The 20,574-nt window shown below is 37.1% G+C and overlaps 1 protein-coding gene across 3 annotated transcripts in view; it reads left to right on the top strand.

Annotated features, from left to right (window-relative positions):
* Positions 1 to 20,574, top strand: part of LOC106050406 (uncharacterized) — a 102,967-nt gene that overhangs the window by 33,716 nt on the left and 48,677 nt on the right. For all 3 annotated transcript variants that reach the window (XM_056036003.1, XM_056036001.1, XM_056036002.1), the window contains exon 4: positions 10,442 to 10,574. In XM_056036003.1, coding sequence (XP_055891978.1) covers positions 10,442 to 10,574 — 133 coding nt within the window. The remainder of the gene's footprint in view (positions 1 to 10,441; positions 10,575 to 20,574) is intronic.

Raw genomic sequence — 20,574 nt, 5'->3', positions numbered from 1 at the left:
GTTGATCACGAAATCTCTTAAACTGTCGTAGGGATCCGCATCAAATTGAGTACACAGGCTCCTTTTACCTTCTAGGCGCTCACTAAGAACCGTACTCGCTACCTGACGACCGTTAATAGCGAAAAACCTCAAGCTTTCTAAAACCTTTGTATTTTATTTTCGGTATTTCCCCAAAAGGTCATAGTGACGCAAATAGTGCTTTAAAATGTCACGAAAATTTCGTATTTTTAAACTGAATTCCATCTTTTCCCCTAAGTTTACTTATTTTGAATATGCCTTACGTCATTTCAGCTTCCTTTTAGACGTTGTCTAAATAACAAAAAAAAAACAATCTTAATAGCCTAGCATTAATAAGATAGATCTAGAGTCTTTTTCTTTTTTTTTTTTTCAAGAGAGAGAGAGAGAGAGAAAGAGAGAGCATGGAATGGTACTTTGTAGAAAAAAAAAGTAAAGCATAGCTCCCCTTTGTAACACTATAAAAAACAAACAACGAAACTAATCACTATAGTCTTTAAAGATACATATAGATTGCCCGCTAATAGAGGAGCTCCCAACACTGGACACCAAGACAATCCTTATTATTATGATGATGATGACATTACACGGAGCATAGACCTAAGATAGGTTCAAAGGTCGCAATACTTTGTACAAACGTACACTTGGACTAGGATATGAACATTTAAGTTCACAGTGTGCTCGTCAGCCTGTAACACTTTGAACATGAACTGAGATTTAAAAAAAAAAAAAAACGATCTGATGTGAGTCAGTGGCTAGCACACTGGCATTTTGCATACCTCTCTTTGAGATGAAAGAGGTCAACAGGTGATCTGCGTGTGGCGGTTAGTGTAGAGATGGGGAGGAGAGAGGGTCGAGATAAAGGAGAGAGAGAGAGGGGTGGGAGAAGCCTAAACACGAGCAATTGAAATAAAGTAAAACTATACCTAGATCTACCTAGACGTAGAAAAAAAAAACAAGAAAAAAAAAATTGGAATGAAATGATACAAAGAGAAATAGAAAAAAAAAGTGTTTTCAAGAGATAGGAGTAGCAGACGTCAAGGGGAGATATTCCCATTGCTATTCTCTCAGTATTTGCTGCTGAATTTTGAACTCGATACAAGATACGTGTAACCAAGGAGAGCTATAAATAACTCGGGCTCTGCATTGATGTTTGTGTGATGGGCTTATTTCCCTTTGTATTCCTAAAATCTCATGAATTTCCTTAGTAACAGAAATTCTTACCGTCTCTTATTTTGTTAGTGATGAAAAACAAAAAAAAAGGAAACCATGGAAACCACCTGTTCTTTTGGAAGACTATATTGCGAGATTTTTTTTTCTCTTTTAACTTAATATACAGATTATTTTTCTGGCAAATGGTCATTACAATCATTTTGTGGTGTATGGTATGCCACGATGTATATTTCAATCTGTTTACTGGTACTTTCAGGGTACTGTAGTAAATAGGAAGTCACTGGCCAATGTCCTCTGGATTGGAAGTGTGAGCTGAGAACTAAACGAATTTATGATTTTGATTGCATCCCGGAGATATTGCAACGTAGGCCTACGAGTCCATTATGAATACTATTGTTATAAACCTGGTGGTGGCACAGATGGGGGTAGTGGTATGTGTGTAGTCAGCCCCAGGCCAGCGCTAGACGAGCGGTCAACCGTGACGAGTTACGACGGTCAGCCGAGTCTAGTGTCAACAGGACGGTTCTGGAAGGATCGCCGTCGTGAACAGAGCTCAGGAGCGTCACGAGGGATATAGTCATGTGACGAAGCTAGAAACGTCGATCGATGATCCGTCCGGTTCTAGAAGGCCAGTAGGGACCCTATATAAAGAGCGGAGGTGTCCAGTCAAGAAGGTTCACGGCAGGGGTTCAGAACACGGTCGACTACAGCACAGTTCAACGGTGTGGTTCTGTACGGAGCATTACGACGGTTCAGTACGGAGTACTGTAAAGTACAGTTGAGACGACTGGCGTCTTGATCTTGGTCTGTGATCTAGTCCGACACAATGAGCCCAGTGTGTGAAGTCAGTCCTGAACTGTTGAACCCAGTGCAAGCCCGGAACGAGACGGAGAGGCCAGTGTAAGAGTTGATACGGTGTTATCGGAAAGATATTTGTACAGTGTACGTGTTGTCAATTGTACAGTATTGTCTGTTATTTATTCAACTATTAAAGTGTTACGTTACTCTGGAGCCCTGAGTTGTCAAGTTCTTTACGTTGGTGGTGTATGGTGCAGTTTGCAGAGAGCCTGGATAGTGACATTCGTAACACTATTATTAAATTCCTTTCTTAAAATAACTTTGATACATTTTGAATGTCTGAAATGTTTTATTTCAATTTTGGCTTTCACATTTACATTTATTCGTTGTCTTCATAAAGACAATGTCGCGTCAGTGAGTCTCTGATTGCGCCCTTAGTTAAAAAAACTGATTCAGATTTGACACTTAACCACATGCGGAGAGTATCAATTTACTTGGAAAGGGGGAGGGGAGGCAATCGGTGTCAATATACATTGAGGGTTACGTGTGGCAAGATTCTTGAACGATTCTGCATGGGCAATATTCTTAGTTGTTTGACAATATATTCTTGAGGGCTTTATATGTCAATATACTTCGAGGGTTTTGTGAGTCCATTGACTTACTTACTTACTTACTTACTTACTGTGTCAAAATAATTCAATAGTTGTGTCAGTTGTGTGTCATTATAATCCCAGGTTTGTGTGTGGGGTTGAGGGTTGTGTAGCAATATGCTACAGTGTCCACGGGTCATCTGGCAAACAAAGCGGACTTGGTGTTGATATTAGCATAGGTCAGGTGTCCCAAACTTTTTCCTTTACGGAACTCTTTGCACATTCTGAGTATTTAGCGGAACACTTTGGTGTTTTTTTTTAGAGAAGTTAATTCACTTGGTGGCCCTTTAGTTAATTATTCCAGTAGTTCGTGGATCACTTGGGGTCCCGCGGAGCACAGTTTGGGAAACACTGCCATACGTTTTCGCTTCATTTCAACACGTGTATGTGAGTGTCCAACGGTTTGATACTAGAACATAATTTCTAGCGCAACACTAACAGAACAATTAACTCAAAATGTTAATGTGTGGTTGATATAAATCTCATTACGTGTGGAGTTGACCGCTTTTAACCTGATCACATTATAGACGCGAGTAATTAGTTCTCATTACAATATCCACTCACAAAAAAAAATCTAAATTAACCAATTTTTATTTTTACGTCAAACTTTTTTTTTTATTCAGTACTGGAGAGATGACCTTGCCAACAACACATAAGACACTAACTGTTCACTAACATAAGTTTACGGTTTACACAACAGTTCACGTTAAAATTGTTCATAAACTGTCCAAACTTGACGATCACTGGGTTGTCCATTGTCCTCTGCTGCAGACAAAACGAGTTTTTTGAGATTCTTTCGGAAAGATCTGTCCTTATTTCCTATGGAAGCCCAAAGGTTCCAAGAAGTATAAATGTTTTTGTTGGAGCGATTGAATTCCTGAAACTGTTGTTATGTACCACAAAGCGGGCTAATCAACACAAAAAATTGTTCGTGTACATCACTCAGTCATAAGTCCCACGCCATTGTATACAGGCTGAACTCTATTACTATGACCGCTTTCCCAAATCACTAGTAGAGAAACCTCCACAAGTTGACAGACCGGTACTGGTTTCCAGATGTTCACTTGTCGTCAACCCAAGATTGAGGCCACACAGCATTGCAGTGAGCTCATGAGGAACTTGGAGGACTAGATATGATCTAAGATTAATTATGCATTCCAGTATGTCTGGTCTGACGATAATTTTTTCCCCAACAGTTGACACCGAGAGGTCCTGGAGTTCTGTTTGAATCACCACAGACTGAAAAGATAAAATATAGTATCTGTGAGCAATTCTTTTTTTGTTAACTAGTCCCCAGTACAAATACAGCACCACGAGCCACTCCAACCTGGATTATAAATCTCACACCAAAGGAATTTTAAACAACAACAAAAATTTAACCAAATTATGGCTTATTTTGAGAGAAAGGTTTAGGTGGAAAAAGAACCTGAAACACAAACTTATTGAAACTAAGGAAAAGTAACACAAAATAGGTGTACACAATTTTGGTTAGAGATAAGAAAATTACATCACTGTACACACTATTTGCACTGCAAAAATGGCGACCACCCTTCTTCTGAAGGCACTATGAAGTAGACCGTGTACACGATCAAGACAGGCTGAAAGGGCTGCACGAAAAGAAGAAGACATCAGCAATGTTAAGTGGCTGCCTGGTCTTTAGAGTTTGTAGCTGATGAGACCACACACCACACTTCTGATAGACTTGGTCTTCCCTCGGTCAAACTGGGGTCTCTATTATGTAAAAGTGTTCAAGAAAACATGGACTAATTAAAGCTTATAGCTAGATCTATATTAGGCAAACATCAGGAAACAAAATGAGTGGGAGAATACCCAATACAGGGAAGAGTTAACGGTCACGTCTTAGGTCAGATTCGTGTTCACGTTCTTCGGCTGAGTTGGTATAAATTACATATTGGAAATGGGCTTTTAAAAAACAAAATCTTTGAACTTTAAGTGAATTTCTTCAATCTGGTGGATGAGTGGTAAGGCATTTGGCTTCCGAACCAGGCGCCGTCGAGTTCAAGTCCAGGTGAAGATTTTTAGGACGTCCGTGAGTTTACCCTAATCTAATGTGTACCTGACATACGTTGAAGAGGTAGAGGTGGTCGTTGTGCTGGCCACATGCCACCTTCGGTGACTGTCGACCATAGAAGCAGATGACCTTTACATCATCTGTCCCCATAGATCGCAAAGTCTAAAGGGGGACACCATATCTACCTTTTTTTTTCATACCACCTACCGACCTTAATATTGAAGTAGAACTTGTGGATAATTACCAGGTGCTAACCATTCGCTTCCCTTTCTTTTATGAAACTATTGGAGAAGAAATATTTTTAGATTCATCCTTAAATTATTTTAAACATTTTACTGAAGAAGCCAGCCAGACTACTTTGCTGTATTCATTTTTTTTTTACATTCATAACTGAAAATCTTGAGGGTATCGAATTAATTGCTAATAATACTTAGGTGCTCTTAAAACACTCGCAATTCTTTGTTTTAAGAGCTGATAAATAAACGTCTTTCCCAAAATGGCTGCCAAGTTCATTAACATATTAACATCATTTATAGAATATGCAAATGTAAAGATTTGCAAGGTTTACATTCCGTTGCTTAATTATATAATACTTTTTTTTTTTTTTTTTTTTTTTTAAAGGAAACCTCAGAATTTGCGCTATTCAGTTTTAGCTTTATCATCATAGGAATCCTTGGGCTTTATGCCTCTTTTCTTTGCCTCTTTTTTGGGCTTTATATGCCTCTTTTATGGGCCATCTTGCCTCTTTTGTGGGCTTTTTTTTTTTTTTTTTTTTTTTTTTTTTTTTTTTATTAATATGTTTTTATTTGTAAGTTACCATAATTCACAAGTATTAAATCATAAACAATTGAAAAGTGATTAACCTAAAAATATAATAACAGTAATAGAAATATTATTTAATATCAAAGACATACTACCTAACCAATGAACCCCCTAAAGACAGAAAAATGATACAAGTATACTCTACTCCAGAACAATCAACACAATATCAGATATCCCTGACCCCCAACACTCCATTTCTGAAAAACTACATGAGCATTATACAGGTATATGAAATCAAACTAGATAATTCTCTACCCTAAAGTCCATTATTTTTCTAAATGTTAATTCCAAGTGATTAGGATCAAACACCTTATTATTATGTAGACATTTGAGCCAGGTAGCCCAAACAAGATTCCTGTATTCGGAAACAATAATCAAGTTAAAGTTATGTATCATTTTATTTTTTAGTTTTGGCAGCTTGTTTAAAATAATAGACAAGTTAACATTTACATTATTGCCACAGTTTGCTTCCAATAGGTCCATTACAGTACTTCTAACTTGAAGGAATAATGGACATTCCAAATACATGTGTTTTTCGTTATCAGCATTTTCAAGGTGGCATAATATACATTCACGGTCATTTGCCCGTCTTCTAACCATAGGGGTCATCCCAAAGATAAGTCTATAACTAATCTCTCTAGCTTTTGGTGGGATATGTTTACTGTGTAGGTTTATGAATGTGTCCTTGAATTCTGTCACCCCAAGAACTCTCCCCCACTTAATCCTATTCACTAGGCTTTCCTGTAACAGCTTTTTAAGTGTTATGTATGATTCTTTGGTTTTGTTGTGTATTAAATGTTCATTACCAGGTTTCCTGATTCTACTCTAATGATTACTATTCTTCCCCTGGTGTCATTAAATGCATGCACTACTTTAAACCTATCTGAGACTAGAAAAATAGCTACCCCTCTACACTCGTTACCTAGGCTAAACCAGCCCTCTTTCAGCCCTATGTCGGATGTGTGTCTATATTTGTTTCTTGAATGAAAATGAAGTCTGGCCTGTATTTTCTGGATAGGTGTACAATGTATTTTTGCTTGTTTCTAAGACTACGTATATTTAATGATAAGATTTTAATGTCTGTCATGACTGGGTGTAAAAGTAAATTTAACCAGTTCTAGTGGTTAATTATGGGTGTTCCCCCTTCATCTATAACCAATGTGGGTGGAGTCTCAGGAATGTCCAATGCACTAACATCAAGACTCGTGTTAGGAGGGCTTACAACTTCTCTTATAATACGCGGGCTCGCGAAAAGATCCTCACACGAGGAGACAGATAAGCATCTCTTCCTTTTCAATTTTGTCGGAGACCCAGGAGCGGACCTAACATGCTCTTTAGAGCGGAACCGCTTTTTTAGTTTGAAGTCTTCGACACTCTGGGGGGTTTCAACCTCCGCATCAACAGCTATCTCTGGTGTACTGGCAACAACCGATGAAGTAGCTGCATCCGCCATCATAGATGAAGCCGCGACATCCGACACTTTAGATATCTTCTTTGGCGACACTTTGAAGACTCCTTTTTTTCCCTTCTCTACTATCGTGAAGCCATCCTTCTGCAACCATTTTTCGATTTCCTTCTTGGGATTACCTTCTTTGACCGCCTGTGCATAGCTCAGAGGGCCTGGTTTCTCCTTGGGAGGCACAGTTCGAGCCGAGCCGGCCTTTCGGGTGGGGCACTGATTTGACCAATGCTGGTCCAGTCCACAATGTAAGCATTGTTGCCTACGACCTGGTATGGTGACTAGAACTTTATACATTTTTGGGTCCCCTTCATACCGTAGCTGGATGTAGTGTGGGATGGGTGCATCTTTTTTTGCTTTGATGAAGGAAACCCACTTGTCCGAAGCACCTATTTTCGTCACCTCCACCTTGGATCCTTGCTCTGCAAATGTTTCTATGATTTCAACGATCCTGGTTTTCGCAATTGAAGGCGATACCCAATGTAGGGTAATTTTCAGCCTTTCTTCCTCTATTGGGAAGATCTCAACCTTGAAGGAAGTCTCACTACCGAAAGACTTACCAACAAGTCTGTCTCTTACTTTCGCAGTTGTTGGTACCAAAAACCATGTATAAGGGTTTTCGAACCTATATAATGCTGTTACTTCAGCAGCTGACAACTTGAGAGCCTCTAAAAGGCTCCCAATAGAAGATTTCATGGCGTTATTGCCAGATAGTTTCAACAGGAGAGTACCCTTCGGGTGGACAAGACCACCCTCTAAGTCCTTTTTTTCAATCAAAAACGTCGGATAAGACATTCTTTGAATGAATGCACAACAATAACAAAAGGAACAGGAAATAAACAATAAAGGAAGTATGACGCGATTGGAACGCGACCGACTCGAAGAAAATAACAAATATGAAGAAGAACGCAAAATTAACACTGCAATTTGATAATTCAACTATATCGATATACTCCCCTGACAAATAAACACAGGAGCAATCAAAACTCCTAAGCCAGAAGCAAAGAGCGTCCAAAATCCTGCAAACAATGCATTCGAATTCACTAGATCTAGAATACAGATAAAGCATCCACCATCTTGAAATAGTAGGTTATAATACTTAAAGAATTGGTTTTCAGTTTGAAAAGATACAGATTGGTTCTGAATCAAGAGTTTTGAGTGACAACTGACTTGATGGAAATTTTGTGAAACTCTTTCTTGGTGTCTAGATCATTAAATGCGTTACTATATCAACACCCATTTTTTCAATGTATTATATCTATATAGTTGTTTTTTTTTTGTAAACACAGAGACATTAAGTGTGATGTTATTTATTAAATAGTTTGACTTCGATTAGCTCATATTTTATGCCTGTGTCCATTTCTGCCTTGTTAGACTTGCTAATAACGCTACAGTTTAGTTATTATAACATGTACAGTTTTAGACATTTAAGGAATTTATATGAACTTTTTAATAGACCTATATAAGTTTTAGGTTTTTTAAGTCTTTATGCATCGAAACAAAAGAGTAACCGTGACATGGCGGGATTTGAAAATGTTGACATCTTTAATTAGAGCATATATATTGACTTGACATTGTACAAGTCTATAATTTAAAAAATAAACTTGTCACCACGACCAACAAAGTTTAGTGGATAGCAAAAGTCTGGCCAGGTCAGATCTGCTCACATATCACATAAGAGTTATCTCTCATACCGGAGACAAAAAAAAACAAAAAAACATAAAACAAATGTTATTTCTGGGGAAAGGGTACGGTTACCGTAAGCTCTCGCTACTAGGAAACCCATCTGTTGGAATTGTTTTAGTGAGGTAATTTGTGGCTCTCGCCTTGTGTTTCAGCTACAGGCTGACGTCTTCATCTCCTGCGTTAAGTACTGCAGACGATAGCACGTCTTAGAGCAAAGGTGATAATTTGATAACTAGGCAACTTCAGTAGAAGAGAAATTCGGTGCATAATAAAAAGTTAATTTGTTCCTTGACGTTCGAACTATTTATATTTATTTTGTAATTTATCAACATCAAATCGAAACTTACAGAGAATGCAGGTATAGAGAAAAGAACTTTTATTTGAAGTAACGTCTGTATTATATAAGATAAGATAAAACAAGCAATAGAAAACGGATACTTTTTTAAAATCAAAGCTTATCTAAGGGAAGGATCCGCTAATTCCTGCCATTTATCTGAAAATTGCAGGATTTAGCAACCTTTCTTCTATATAAAACAAAGATCAATTAATTAGTACTAATTGATTAAATTAACTAATTGGTTAATTTTTAATTGATTCGTGTATCGCCATCTAATATGAATAATTATGCAAAATTTCACTTTGATCCAAGAATGGTAAGTAGGGATTAAATCCATATATACATCCACATATTTCATTAAGAAGTGTTTATTCCCCTTTATTTCGATATTAAACAGAATAATTAATCACCAATAATTAATAAACTAATTGGTTAATTTTTTAATTGATTCATGTCTTGTCCGGTACAATGAATAATTCAACTTGATATGAGATTGGGTGTGGGAGAATTAACGTGTACAAACTTTTAGCCAGACAGACACATTCAAAAACGATATTCTCTGAATAGCTTCATACGTTTAGACCACAAGTTACACTGCTATTGCATCTGGAAGCGGTGATTATGTTAATTTATTCAGAAGTTGAATGCGATGATGTAATATTCTAAAGTGTCGGCACTGTGAAGTACTAATAACATTCTTCTTTACGAAAAAAAAATTCTTCAAGTAGAAATCATTGCAAGATTGAACACTGGCTGTTAAAATACAATAGAACTTAATTGGAATAATAGATTCACAAAAGTAGACTTGACACGATGCTTGAAACTTACTGACTCATCCCTCTTATTGTCTTCCCTAAAATTAGCTTGCTCATTGTTTATACAACTAAAACAAGCAAAGTAAAAAAGAGATACTTTTAAAAAGGCTTACCCTGGGGGAAAAACTACACACTCATAAGCATTTATCTCATTACTGAATGATTTATTTCCTTTTTCGATCTCAAACAAAATAATTTATTTCCCATTTGGTTAATTTAAAAAAAAATTGATTTATGATTGTTAGATACAGTCAATAATTGTGTGAAGTTTCAACTTCCTCCGAGAACGTCAAGTGGGGAAATAACGTGTACACAATCTGTAACAGAGTTGATATAAGCTTTGTAACATCCATGACATTAACACTCATTATGACAGAATGCTTCGTTGACGCAAGAGACAGAGATCTGGAAGTGGTAAAGCAGAATATAAGCTCCCGATTGACGCTAAGAGTTTCTTTTTAAAAAAAATCCTGAGAGAGATTGTTTTCTTTCTTAATTTTATTCTTAAACCGCTCTAGGTCACTTACCTCATTGCATGTTCCTAGTAGCCTTGATTCACTCATCTCTTCCGACGGATGTTATTTAAAAGGTGTCTCCTTGATCTAGTTCCCTGTCCCACTTCGCCGTCACGCCATTTCTTGTCTCTGTTTACAGCCTGGCGGGAAGATAGTCGGGCTAGCGGTGGACACGGATAAGGAGCTTCTCTTTTGGTCCAACACAGATGTCAACGTGCGTTCCATTTGGAGGGCCAGGCTAAACGGAAGTGACGTCGTCGAAATCGTTAAAGGTAAGAGGTCAAAGTTCTATAAATAAATATTGCGGCCAGGCTGCAGGTCTAGATCTAAATATCTCTTGTAATGTGTTTTCTACAAGCTTATATAAACTCACCCTGTCTGTCTGTCTGGTACAATTTTCGTTCACGTTATTTCTCCCACACACAATCTCATATCAAGTAGAAATTTTGCACAATTATTTCAATTACCTGAAAAAAAACAAGATTCAAGATAAAAAATTAACCAATTAGTTAGTTAATTATTGGTAATTAATTATTTTGTTTGGTATCGAACAAGGCAAAGAAATAGTACTTGACAGATGAAAAAAACAATAAATAGCCATGAAACTTTCTATTTTCATCATCACTTCATAAGCACAGTGGTTAATGAGTTTACTTGAGGAGGCTTGTGCCCTCCAGTTCGAAGTCATACAATATTTTTATAAACTACATTTAAAAAGCTGTCACGATAGCCTCCACATAGATACTTCTACCCCCTTCCCTTTTCAACCTTTTCGTTTAGCATATTTTGGAGTGTATAAAGATTAATTGTAATTATTAAATATCCAGATCTATCTGGATATTAATGGTACAGCACGGCGGAAATATCATTTTTTTTTTTTTTAATCTGATGACGCAAATAGTGGAATGACGTCAGAGGCACGTTGAGAGAGAGAGAGAGAGACGAGAGTGAGAGAGCGAGAGAAAGTTGAAATGCTGATCGACCGTATAGTTTTGTTATATTGAAAACTAGATGTACTAAATATTATAAAGCTGGATCTACACTAGGCTTGATGTTTCTGCTAGTATTGGCTACAGTTTCAACTAGACACGACATCCAAATAACTCCAGTATATCATTACAACTGGAGACAGGCGATCTTGAGTGTCGATGGAGTGAATAATTATTTTGTCCTTTTATAAATTGAATTAAAGTCTGGGACCTAGAACTAAAATGATATTTTCTCTAATGTAAGGAACATTTGTTCTATCTACAGGAAAACGGCTGTACAATTTTTAAAATAATATATACTTTTTATTATTTTACAGATTCTAAATTAAGGAGATAGTTAGGATAATACGAACATAAATAAAATATTAATAGTACCATTCTAAAACATAGAATATAGATCACAACATAAACTGGTACAACTCCCAATAAAAATATTAAAACACTACATAAACTCTACTTACAAACCACTACATAACTAAACCCAGTATCGTACCAAATATACTTTCTTTTTTAATCTTCCCTCCCGACCCATAATTCTCCAGTCAGCACCTCATCATTCCCCAGTCAGCGCCCCATCTGAAGGGCTTCTATAAGATAAAGAGAAGATAACCCAACATTTATTCTAAGTAGGGTTCCTATAGGCTTTGTACCATCCGCTTCGTCAGACTTGAGCCCCCGACATGATTTCCAGTGGCTTCTGGACTTACTTCGTGGTTGTGTCATGAATGTCAGTTTTAAGTTGATCAAGTTTGAACATTTTTGGCTAAAGGAATGTTTTTTTTTTTAAATCAATTAAAGAAATAGACAGACAGACAGACTGAGTGTCTGATTAACTCTACCTGTCGTGGTCGCAATTATGATCTCTTGCTCTTTCTTAGCTTCCCCTTTTGCCTTAGACGACAATTAGCTAATAAAATCTTAACAATTAGGCTATGTGTTACGTATACGCACTGTGCTGAAATCAATAAAATATGCATTTACAGGATTCTCTTAGTATTAAAAATATATTTTTTTAAATTAGGTATCCCTGGAAAGGATACACAAGATACGCTCGATCTGTGGTTAAGGAAACTAATTGTAAAACATTGAAGACAATTCCAGAAGAATGTTTTAAACTATTGAACTGGGGATTGGAAACAAGGAAAAGAAATTTTCCCTTGTCGGCTGGCCTTCTGAGCAGACTACAACAGTGTTTTCCAAACTGTGTTCCTCGGAACCCTAGTGTTCCGCGAGGACTGAATAGGTGTTCCACGAACTACTGAAATAATTAACCAGTAGGCCACCACGTGAATTAACCTCTTTATAAAATAAGCAAAGTGTTCCAATAAATATTCAGAATGTACGAATTTTTCCGCTAAGGAAAAAGTTTGGGAACTACTGGACGACAACATCGACGCTCCTACAAAGTTCCACCAGACGACGGAAGAGGGAAAACAGATAGACAGAAGGCTAGAAAAATAAAGAAGAATATTACGCAAAAGAGAAAATTAGTAAAAGATTTAAAAAAATAGAAAGATAGAAAAGAAGTGTACCCACTTTACAGAGAAGGTAAAACTTTTCTCAGAACACTCGACAATGGAATGTAACGAACACGTGATCTGAAAGAGATTTGCACACACACACACACACATTGTTGATTGGCACAAAGGATAAAACTCCAATCCATTCCAGTAATTAAAAGCCTTTCTAGTTTGTTTTTATTTTTTGTTATTTAATTTTTCCTCAAAGGCCGATTTTGTTTTTAGGCTTGCAATCTGTCTAATTCAATAAAGTATTGTTTCGTTGAAATATTCATAAAATCTTCCCATTTCTTTTTTTAGATACACAAGCATGGGTCTGTTGCTATCTCATTTGTTGTTGTTATTTATTTATTGATAGAACAAAAGAACAAAAAAAAAAACCCTCAAGTATGGAGATGCAGATTTTAATATCGATAGTATGCTGTGATTTGTGATTATCGATCATAATTTTTATTATTATTTTGATCAAGGCAATTATTGAATTAGGGCTCATTAGCCATTGAGTTTTTGGGTTGGTTCCTTGCAATTATTTAGTCGAGACTCTAAATTTTAATATTGACAATTGTTTGAAATAAGTAGAATGTTATAAAACGTCAAATTATTGTGTTGTTTGTACTTCTTGGAAGATGGGTATAAGACAAGATTAGATAACTTTATCCCGATAAAGGGACTTGTAATTCGATTACAATCACTGTGTTACTAGCTGTTACATGTAAGTGTATTATGTCGCACTTGACAGCACACAATCAACTGACCAGTATGAAGTCAACAGTCATTATTTAGGTCACGTTACTTGTGCGTGGGAAATAAGACCCTTCCAGATAGCCTTGATTTGCATAAATATGAGGTGGGGCATCCAGGTATAAGCTGGTAAAACCTACGAAAAATCGAGGTACGGTAGTATTTAAAGAGCGTATAGCCAACTACGGGTCAGTCAGTCGCTAGTCAGCATTCATTATTCAATGTGGATTATTTAATGTGTTTCTCCACAATTGGATTAGGCCTATGTTTGTGCGCTTGTATCTTTACTGCGTTTTTTTTTCCCACTACTCTATTCAACATTTTCTACTTTGGATTATTTAATTATTGCTCTGAGTTTGAAGGCATCAAACTCATACTCCACGCTTACTTTCTTCAGCGTATCCTAGTAGTGTGTTGTATCCAATTATAGGCACCTCCGAATCGGCGTATGTCATATGATTGTGGAGACAATACAAAGCTCTCTCCAAAGTAACATCGTGGTACTAGCATTAGTATAGCAATGTCCGATAAACATAATAGAATAGTGTAGGCCTACGCCCTACTCACACAAAAAAAAACAATAAATAAACAAAAAAAAAACAATGGGCTTTAGATCTACAATAAGCACACAAACAATGTAGACTTATACACTAAATACACAATGGAACGGCTTTTAGATCTGTTCAAGAAGATTACCACTTAAGAATCCTAAAAATCTCAGAGTTTTAGTCTCTTTCATTCTCCCCATTGTAGTATATTTTTGTTCTTCAATGAGTCCACTGTTTAATGTATTTTCTAATCAAACTATCTCCCACTTGCCGGCATTGATCAGTGTTGTTTTGTTCGGGCAGTAAATTGCCCTTGTTTGTCCGGGGTTGTCTATTCTTTGTCCGTGCTGTTTATCGTCTGCAAGAAGAGAATCATTATCCTAAGTGTATCCGGCGTCTAAAACCCAGGGCCCTGTTGCGAAGTCACATCATCATAAGGGGGGCTAGAGCGTGCGCGTGCGGAGGTGGGCGCGTGCAAGCGTATGTGTGAATGTGCTCGGACTTTTGACCAGTGGCCTAATCGTCTCCCATCTTGTTGCATTATTTTGGAAGAGTGCCCACAGCCTGGCTTCGTGTCCCCCCCCCCTTCCCATCTACAACCGGCTTTTTATTGATTCCTGCGATCCCCTTAAGGAATGGATCAATAGCTTTCCGACAACTTCTATCTACTGCGAACGCTTGAGTTGCCGAGTTGATGCTGTACTAAATCATCTTCCTCGGCCTTTTTTTTTTCTGCACACTCCTCACCCCACCCCTCCTTTTCTTTAACATGAGAAAGTACATTTAGTACATAATAACAACGTATGTCTGCCTTCTCACGAAAGAAATATAACGGTTAGCGCTACGTAACATGGGCTCTAATGACGCCTTCGAGACGGCTACCGTGAGGATAGAACTTGATCAGTTCAGTTCATGAATTCCATTATACTGTTGTCTCCCTCCCTCCTGCTCCCACCACCCACACCTGATGTCCCTATTTGTTTTTATTTCCTGTAGATCTATTAGTGGAGGAAAAAGAAGGTTATTGGGTTTGAGAGAATTTTAGTACACCAATAGGAAATGTCTACTATCGATGTATTTCATCAGGACATAGACAAACTAGGCAGCCGCCTAGGGCCTCTGATTGGTGAGAGCCTCGCACAGTAATCAAAACAATTTTTTAGAGAAGAAATAGCGAAACTTGTACTCAATGTTATCGTTGGAGTACACTACATTTTTTTTTTATAAATTGCATAATTTTAGTTTTTTTTTGCTGATCATTTTTTATTTTTCTATTTCATTTGGGGCCTCTAAATTCACTTTGCCTAGGGCCTCCAATTATCTTACTCCTGCCCTGATTTCATACACGTTTCTCAGCAGTGTTATTCAAATGTGTAGAGCATAAAAAGTAATGCTTAAATGTGATACATAAACATAATATATTTTAATAGTGTTTTATTATTTTTTAATTCCACTCCTTTTGCTGTTCAAATTTTTTTCTTTATCGTAAACAATTGTTGAACATTTCAGTATAGTCATCCTGTGAGTTAAACAATTATTTCTGTCAGAAATGAAGTTATAAACAAGATTTTAATATCTTCTTAATGACAGTAACCATTAGTCCTATTGAAATGATAAATCCCTAAATTTTGTGCTTTTAAACATTTATAAATATAGTCAAGGTTTAGGCTGTAATGTCATTATCAGCCAGCTCATTGTCCTTTGGGATTTTCTTTTTCTCTAAAATCTTGACTAACTGGAGACTCCTCCATAGTGACGGAAATTAAAGGGAACAGATGACGTTGGGGGGCAGGTCACCTCGAAAGAATGCCAGAGAGCAGAGGAGCAAAAACCAATAGGCAGGCCCCCCAAAGGCAGACCTCGAGTACGGTGGCTTGATTACCTAGAGGCAGATCTACAACAACTAAACGTCTGTGCATAGAGAAGTAAAGCACAGAACAGATCAGAATGGAGCGATGTGCTAAAGCAGGCTAGGGCCCTCCATGGGCCGTAGCGCCATTGGGATGGATGGATGATTAAATGGTGTTTATAGGGCCGTGAAAAATATGATGTCTGCTTAATGCAGAGGTTCTGAAACCTTGCTCGTAGAGAATCGTCGATCTTAATGTTTCTTACTTTGTCGTTTGTTAAAGTCTCAGAGGGTCACACATTCTCCCTGGTTCCTGTGTGATGATGTCATCATTGTCCCAAGTCAGGGCCAATCGTTTGCAAGTTTTCCTTGGACGTGATCCATCCCTGGCCGAGAGTTGAATTTTAATTGAGGAGTGTGAAAAGATGTTATGGAGCGTGGTCGGTGACTTGAATGATGTTATATATGCAGGCTGCTTTGATTGAAGATGGAGAAAGCAAGAACAGTGAATAGCGAGTGTCGAGAACGAACGAGAGAAGTGAGTTAGTTGAGAGATATCTTCGAAATCATTTCAGATCTTAGTTTGTAGTTTTTACATTTCGACACTGATATTGAAAGACGTTTGCAAATGTAGAGTCTATGGTATTAGCACAATTGAAAAGACATTTCATCTTTATACAGCTGACCAATCTGGGGAAGAGCGATTATTTTGCACTTATTGAATAGCAGATTAAAAATTATTTTTAAAAAATCTCTTCTCAATCTCCCTCTCTCGAAAAAAAAATTCCTGGTCAAACGAATGTGCTCAGAGTATATAAAATTCTAATGAAACGGCCGATAGATCCAGGCTTAGAAGATGGTGCGCAAAATGTTTCTGAATGTCTATTTATTTAGGCCTATTTCACTCTTTAATGAAGTCATGCGGGAATACCCGCTGACGTATGCGTGCTCAAGATAAAGATTGTCTAGACCTCCAAACCAAATTTAATTATTAGATTGTCATATTTCAAATTATTATAACGGCAAAACCAGACTTTTCCCTTTGTTGCCATTTAGCTTATAGTTCTTGTCTTCAAGATATACACAAACTGTAAAATGTGTAGGAAAATTGTTAAAGCCGTTTTCGGAAACCGTGTCCAGGCAGTTTTTTGTTTCTTCTTCCCATGAAGAATTTGCAAGCTGAATAGAAGAATTGTAAAGAAGTTTATTTTATTCATAAAAGAGGATTTCATGCTTTTTGTTAGATTTGTATGCACGTTAATTTTTACACCTTTAACGTAGATTGTGTCTGCGGCAACCATCTAGTACACCTACCACTTAACAATAACCTTCCTATACAATGTACATTACACTGCATTCCTCATTAATCTTCGGACTCGAAGACAAGCCTAATTATTATACTGGTTACAGAATAAACTGATGTAATAAATATCTAAGTCTTGGCGCTAGCTGGATTTTAAAGTAGCACATAATTTATGAAATAACACATAAACCTAGAGCTAGTGTGTGTGTGTGTGGGGGGGGGAATATTTTATTGTCACGAGCTTATCTTTTCAATAATTTTCAAAAAGCTTATATCAACTCACTCTGTCTGCTTGCCAGGTCAAAAAAAAATTGAGGAAATATTTCCCCCACATCCATTCTCGGATCAAGTTGAAACTTTGCACAAATTATTCATTGGCGTACAGAATACACGAATCAATAAAGAAATTTAAGTCAATAAATAATTTAGTAATTAACTGGTGATTAATTATTGTGTCTAATACCAACAATGGAAATTAATTAATCCTTCAGTATTCACAGATATGGTTAAATATGTCCGGTTTTGTCCCTTTGAATAATTGTGCACGTTATTTCTCCCACCACTCATTCTCGGATCAAGTGGAAACAATAATTTATTGTACTTAACAAAACATGAGCTAATAAAAAAAAGTTGACCTATTAGTCAAATAATTATTGATAATTAATTATTTTGTCTGATATCGAAATGGGGAAATAACTTCTACATTATTGAGTGATAAAGTTGTAAGCGTGGAGTTAGTCCCCTTCAATAAGCTTTGTCAGGGTTTCCTAATTCGACCCTGACCGCCGTCAAATTTTGAAAAAAAAAAAAAAAGGGGAGGGGGTAGTGTATTCTAAAACTATTAAAAACTTTTCTTAGCTGCAAAGCGACTTTCTAGATTCTGTTATCGTCTTATTTCACTCTTGAACTAACGACCATCATAGAATGTTCCCAAGCAAACATGTCCATGTTCTGGTGACATCTAGACCTAAGTTGTTTTGGGTTTATTATCGAACAACTTTTACGTTTTCTTTGTTATTTCATAGAATAATATTCCACATTATTTTTATAACCTGTCTTGAGTCTTGTCTTTAATATCCTGTTTTTTTTTTCTTTTTTTTTAAGGATATATTTTCCCCAAAACAAAAAAAAACTTACCCCATCCCCCACCCAAAAAAAAAAAGCAACATTTTTTGTACACTTTAAAGTGAAATTAGGAAAAAAACTGAGACTCTATATTAGAAAAACGTGTTCACTTTTCTTGTTATCTCTGTCTGTTATGACTTTCATCTCTCTTATCATCCTATCGTCTAGGCTGGAAATAAAAATAGTCAAAAACTCAACAGAAAGAGAAAAAAAAAAGCAACTAGAGACATAAAGCTGCTTTCTTAACGTAGTAAACAGAATATAAAAAGAAATATCTCTATATTCTTGTAGACAGTTATAACATAACCAAAGAGGACGCTCTCTTTGTTCAATCTAACGTCTCTGATGTAAAAACTGAAGTTATAGTCTTTCAATTGCAGCATGTCTGAAGGCATAAAGCAGACAGCACATCAGACATGAGGCCATGCTCTACTCCAGTGTTACCCAAACTACCGCCTGCGGGCCATATTCGGCCTCGAAACTTCTGCCCGCAGTGAACACTGAAGCCTCACAGGCTTGAAGACTTTTTGCGGTGAGGCGGCACGTGTCGGAGATTCGGCCCGCATGCCGAAAAAGGTTGTGTACCCCTGGACTATAACTAAAAGCACATCTGAACGCTTTCAAACAGGAAATACGCCATACGTATCCCAGAGTTTTGCTTTAAAGTCTGAGTTGACATTCTGTTCATATGTAACCCATATTAATAAGGGCATTTCTTTTATTGTCAAGTAACCCGCACAAGACACCCTTAAAAAAATTTTGCAAGGTGATCTATGGCAAGAGAATTGCAGGTCATCCACTTCTAAGTTATACTGATGATATCAAGCTCTTTAGAATCGACACCAACAGTTTAGAGAAAGAAGTACAGGATAGATCCACATGGAGAGCAAGCAGGAAGGAAGGGTCTTGGATTGCAGAGGGTGTACACACCAGAAGTAGAAAGAAGGGGGGATGCTGGAGCATCAGGCGATCACAGATGCCCAACCTCTGACCGCTGTTGTATATCAAGGATTAGACTCTTTAATCAGATGAAAAGTTGCAAAGGGAAATGTTCTTATATCTAGAACAGAACAAGTAATTCCAACATTTGGAGATCACAGATATTGGAGCTGGTACATTTGAAATTATTTATCCGGAAATAATATTAACAGGAAGACGTTTGAGACACTTTGCTGGCCGCCTTCAGTTGAGCCCACAGACCAATATATAGCCCTATTCAGACTGGTAGGGGAGCTATGCCAGGACACAATTTTAGAACCTCTGATTTAAGAGACACATAAAAAGTGAAGTAATCAAATAGATGGAATTTTATTCTTTCCCATTAGAGATCATCCTTTTCGTTGAATGTTACGTTTATCTGAGTCTGAATGGAGGGGTTGAAAGTTTTTTTTTTATTTATTAGTTCACGTTGAGTGAAAGGAGAAAGGAGGAGAGACATTATCAAAATACAAACTTGTGCTTTCAGTATGAGTATTGTCAGGGGAACGCTATCAAAAATATATTCACCAATCGATATTGTTATTTCGTACTTGGGGTGTAGTTTGGTTGTCAGAGGGTGGCCATTCATTTCTGTTCTAGACTTACATTGCGAAATGAACAAAATGCGGAGTAAGTCTCCCAGTGACAGACAGTCCGATCAATACACTGTATTCGTCTTGTACGTGTGCTCTAGGAGAAGGGGGGGGGGGAGAGTCGAAATTTGTTTCATTGGGACGCCGCTAATGTTGTAGAGAAATACTTAGATCTGGATGCAAAGATGACCTGGGGCTTTTGGAATCACATAGTGATGGCGCAAGGGTGAAAATACACATTCACAAACTGATGGACGCCTGACTCTATGTTACATCTAAAGAAGAAACAGTTGCTTTGGTAGAATAAACAATTGCTTTGGTGAAAGAAACAGTTGCTTTGGTAGAAGAAATAGTTGCTTTGGTAGAAGAAATTGTTGCTTTGGTAGAAGAAATAGTTGCTTTGGTAGAAGAAACAGTTGCTTTGGTAGAAGAAATAGTTGTTTTGGTAGAAGAAATAGTTGTTTTGGTAGAAGAAACAGTTGCTTTGGTAGAAGAAATAATTGTTTTGGTAGAAGAAACAGTTGCTTTGGTAGAAGAAATAGTTGCTTTGTTAGAAGAAATAGTTGCTTTGGTAGAAGAAATAGTTGCTTTGGTAGAAGAAACAGTTGCTTTGGTAGAAGAAACTG

Source organism: Biomphalaria glabrata, chromosome 7 (genome assembly GCF_947242115.1).
Source record: "Biomphalaria glabrata chromosome 7, xgBioGlab47.1, whole genome shotgun sequence".
NCBI lineage: Eukaryota > Metazoa > Mollusca > Gastropoda > Planorbidae > Biomphalaria > Biomphalaria glabrata.
The sequence above is the reverse complement of the archived record's forward strand: the minus strand, read 5'-3'. Positions and strand labels throughout refer to the sequence as shown.